Source organism: Bactrocera latifrons, unplaced genomic scaffold, assembly GCF_001853355.1.
Source record: "Bactrocera latifrons isolate USDA-ARS-PBARC rearing strain unplaced genomic scaffold, ASM185335v1 scaffold_87, whole genome shotgun sequence".
Classification (NCBI taxonomy): Eukaryota; Metazoa; Arthropoda; class Insecta; order Diptera; family Tephritidae; genus Bactrocera; species Bactrocera latifrons.
In genome coordinates this window covers 160,563-165,027 of record NW_017537567.1, presented here as the reverse complement: position 1 = coordinate 165,027, position 4,465 = coordinate 160,563, and the positions used below count along the sequence as shown (strand labels likewise).

Sequence of the window (4,465 nt, the reverse complement as noted above, 5' to 3'; positions counted from 1 at the left end):
ATTTTAGGTTAAGTAAAAAGTGTGAATTTAGAATGAATTTATAAGAACATATTTGGCGAAAATCCAACAATATTAGCTTCATTAAATCAGAGTAAAATTATATTAGTTTTCTTTACAACAAAAATCATATTTTATGTAGAAAACGTTAAAGCAAGTGATCACAACTAATAAAATGTGATAGTTTTTAATTACTCGAGCATAAATGCACATACAAAATTAATGAATCAGATATAAATGCCTAAAAGTATGCAACATACTATATATCTTTGAATGTTGCCATATTGTTTCTATTAATATATATTTTTTTTATAAGTGCACATAATCCTACTTGAATGTGAGTTAAATAAAAAGCTTGTGCTTTATGAAGATTTGCTAAGATATAATAAAGTATAATTATAGTTAAAATTGCAAATATCCATATGGATAGAAATTTTTTTATATGAAAATGTACTGCCTGTCAAATCATTCCTTCAAAATTCCCCCGGCCGTTGTGTGACATGCAACACTTGCATTATTGCGGTATTATATGTGTGTGCAAGTCTGCTGTCAGCCAACAAACAGCAAATTTTCATAATCCCGTTGCCGGCAATTGTGAAAAATTAATAATTTAAAGAATTAGTGAAGATTGTTTAAAGATTAAGTTGTGATTGCGCGATTAACAAAGCACCGCAGAATAGTTGTTGATTCGGTAAGTAAAGATATAGTTATTAAATTATTGTAATCAATTATTGTGCGTATTGATTTGTTTCCGTTTGATGAACATATTTTTTTTAATATTTCCAATGCCACACGAATTTTATGTTCCTTACTGCAATTATAGACACATTTTACAAACTATCCATACTATATACGATTATTTGCATAATATACTAAAGATTTAATTACCTTAGCGAAAACTATTCTTTGTCTGACGTGTCTTTAAGTGTTTTTATTGGTATGTGCGTACATATGTATGTATGTATGTATATACATAAATAGTTATGTGCTATACAAAGTACTTTATTAAAGAGTTACTCTTGATATCTCTAAATAAATATAACATACTTGTCGTAAAGTATGAAAAAAATTCCTATAATTAAATTATGCGCTACAAATTAAACTTTTCATTGTTGTGGGCTGGCAATTTATTTGAAAGGCAATTAAAATACCGTACAAATATTTTAAACCTAACATTGTGGGGATTTCTCTAGCGCTTGCAGGAACGTTGCATGAAAGCCAAAAGTCTAACACCAAAATTATTTTTTTTGGCCGTTGGGAATTATTTGTGAACCGAATTGGAAAATTTGCCAAAATATTTATTTTTGTATTAATACAACGAAAAAAATATACTTTCTGCTAAATATAGAAAATCATAAGCGAATTATATATTATAAAAAATGAAAGATTTATGTAATTGCGATGCACCGTTTCAGTAGCTACTTCAACATGCGTTTGGCAATATTTCTTTTAATATTGTGCATATTCGAATATGCGGTCAGCGTTGACCACACTAATTTCAAAACATGCGAACAAAGCAGCTTTTGCAGGTAATTAAAATAATTATGCATCGTAAATTTCTTTCATCGTCAATAAATCATTAATATGCTCTATTTATAGGCGTTGCCGCAATGTAAAGCCTGATAATCCAAAATTCGCTTTGGTACCTGGTACGCTCAATACATACTCCGATTCTATAACTGCGGAACTGCAACATAAGGACAATAAGCACATCTTTACACTAAAAATAGAAGCTTTGGAGGTAGAAACTAACTTTTAATTTGAATTGGCTTTTAATATCCCATGAACGTGAATGATAAATTTTTCCAATCGGACCATTATTGCATATACATATGTAGCTACAATATATACTGACCGATCAAAATTGAATTCTTGTATTTGTCAAGCGTATTATATAATATATTCGGTCCAACCGAAGTTAACATTTGTTTTTTCCATAAACAATTATCTCTTAACAGCTGGGCAATACATTCCGTTTGTTAGTGGATGAGAAAAATCCTTTGAAGCCCCGCTACCGTGTAACAGATGCACTTAAATCGGCACCGAAGCCTGGCAGGTATGTTTTTGACCAAATACAAATACTTGCAAGTTAAATTTTCTCCATTCCTTATCGTATAGCATTAAGGTGCAAGAGGGTGAATCTGAATTCACTATTACATCGGGTCCCAATAAAGCTGTGGTCAAAGCCGATCCATTCCGTGTTGATTTCTATCAAAATGACGTTCTCACCGTCTCGGTTAATGCTAAGGGTCTTATGACTTTTGAATATTTGCGTCCGAAGCCACAGCAACCAGCCGAGGGTGCTAACGATGCTGCCGCTAATGAAGTGAAGGAAGCGGATGAAATCACAGAAGCTGGTGCTTGGGAGGAGAACTTCAAATCACATCACGATTCAAAACCATACGGACCGGAAGCAATTGCACTCGATTTTACCTTCCCAGAAGCAGAGGTGCTATTCGGTTTACCCGAACATGCCGACTCGTTTGTTTTAAAATCCACCTCTGGTACAGATCCCTACCGCTTATACAATACCGATGTATTTGAGTATATACTCGATAGCAAGATGGCGTTGTACGGTTCAGTGCCGGTGCTTTATGGTCATGGGTATGGTTTTGTCTTTTGTTTTACCAAATAAAAAGCGCGTGTGACATATTTAAATCATTTATTTAGTACGCAACGCACTGCAGGTGTTTATTGGCAGAATGCTGCAGAAACCTGGGTTGATATATACACTGCGGAAAAGAATGTTGTATCGTCGATCGTCAACTTCGTGTCAGGTAAGTTAAAATCGGTATACGTGCGAACTAGTTACTAGTTTTTGATGTATTCTCTTGCAGGCTCTCGCAAGTCGGATCCCCTAGCGGCGCACTTCATGTCTGAATCCGGTATTATAGATGTATTCGTTTTGCTGGGCCCAACGCCACTCGATGCTTTCAAGCAATATACTGCACTTACTGGATCCGCACCTTTGCCACAAATGTGGATGCTGGCTTATCACCAGTCACGATGGAATTACAATAATGAAGGTGATGTTGCTGAGGTGTCCGCCAAATTCGATGAATATGATATTCCAATGGACACACTGTGGTTGGATATTGAACATACCGACGGTAAGCGCTACTTCACCTGGGATCAGTTTAAATTCCCCAATCCACTGGGCATGATTCAGAATTTGACTGCCGTTGGACGTCATTTGGTGATCATTGTGGATCCACATATAAAGCGTGATACACACTATTTCTTCCACAACGATTGTACGGAACGCGGTTATTATGTAAAGACGCCAGAGGGCAACGACTACGAAGGTTTTCTTTAATGTTTCATATTATTTTATAAACATTATGTAATATATATGCCTTTTTATATAGGTTGGTGCTGGCCCGGTGCTGCTAGCTATGCGGACGTTTTCAATCCTGCCGTGCGCGCCTATTATGCTACTCAATATTTGCCATCGAATTTTAAGACTATTTCTACCGATGTCATGATCTGGAATGACATGAACGAGCCATCGGTTTTTAATGGCCCCGAGGTAACTATGCCAAAGGATATGGTGCATTATGGCAATTGGGAACATCGTGATGTACATAATATTTATGGACACATGTATGTGTTGGCCACATTCGAGGGCCTGATCGGTCGCGATCCAAATCAACGTCCTTTCATATTGACACGCTCTCATTTTGCTGGCACACAACGTTATGCTGCAGTTTGGACTGGTGACAATATGGCTGAATGGGGTCACTTGCAGCATTCCATTAAAATGTGTCTATCTGAAGCTATTGGCGGTTTCTCTTTCTGCGGTGCAGATGTCGGCGGTTTCTTTGGTAATCCTGATGCTGAATTATTTGAACGTTGGTATCAAACCGGCGCGTTCTTGCCATTCTTCCGTGCTCACTCACACATCGATACAAAGCGTCGTGAACCGTGGTTGTTTACCGAAAAGACACGTTTGATTGTACGCGACGCTTTGCGTAAACGTTACTCGTACTTACCGCTATGGTACACGATGTTCTATGAACACGAAGTGACAGGCGAACCTGTCATGCGTCCCCTACTAGCGCATTATCCAACGGATAAAGAAACTTTTGCCATTGACAATGAATTCCTCTTGCAAGATCGCTTGCTTGTGCGTCCCGTTATGGATCAGGGTGTTAAAAAAGTGAATGTTTATTTCCCGGCAATCGATGACAAAAAGAACGGTGATGTATGGTATAGTGTCGACACGTTTAAGAAATACACGAATGTTGGCTATGAAGGCATTTCCGTCGAAAGTGATACGGTGAGTGTGCAGTAAGTGCTAATCAGGGTTGCAAATTTTTTTTTTGTTCAAAAATTGTTAGATCTTATTTTTTAATACCGATACATGAGGTTCGCAAAACCGAAAAAATTTAAATTCTTAGAATTTGAAAATTATTTTTAATTAAGATTTTCGGATCACAAAAATAATTTAAATGTTAATTAATTTTTT

At 36.5% G+C, this 4,465-nt stretch overlaps 1 protein-coding gene across 2 annotated transcripts in view; it reads left to right on the top strand.

The window, feature by feature from the left end:
• The first annotated feature begins 498 nt into the window (after window positions 1–498).
• The window catches only part of LOC108977335 (neutral alpha-glucosidase AB), a 5,630-nt gene continuing 1,663 nt past the window's right edge, over window positions 499–4,465 (top strand). The window contains exons 1-8 of one of the 2 annotated variants that reach the window (XM_018946956.1): window positions 499–688; window positions 1,416–1,526; window positions 1,597–1,738; window positions 1,956–2,053; window positions 2,116–2,601; window positions 2,668–2,774; window positions 2,835–3,302; window positions 3,366–4,276. In XM_018946956.1, the coding sequence (XP_018802501.1) occupies window positions 1,426–1,526; window positions 1,597–1,738; window positions 1,956–2,053; window positions 2,116–2,601; window positions 2,668–2,774; window positions 2,835–3,302; window positions 3,366–4,276 (2,313 nt within the window). In that variant the 5' untranslated portion in view covers window positions 499–688; window positions 1,416–1,425. Of the gene's footprint in view, window positions 689–1,412; window positions 1,527–1,596; window positions 1,739–1,955; window positions 2,054–2,115; window positions 2,602–2,667; window positions 2,775–2,834; window positions 3,303–3,365; window positions 4,277–4,465 lie in introns of both variants that reach the window. The other variant, XM_018946958.1, reaches the window with a different exon arrangement.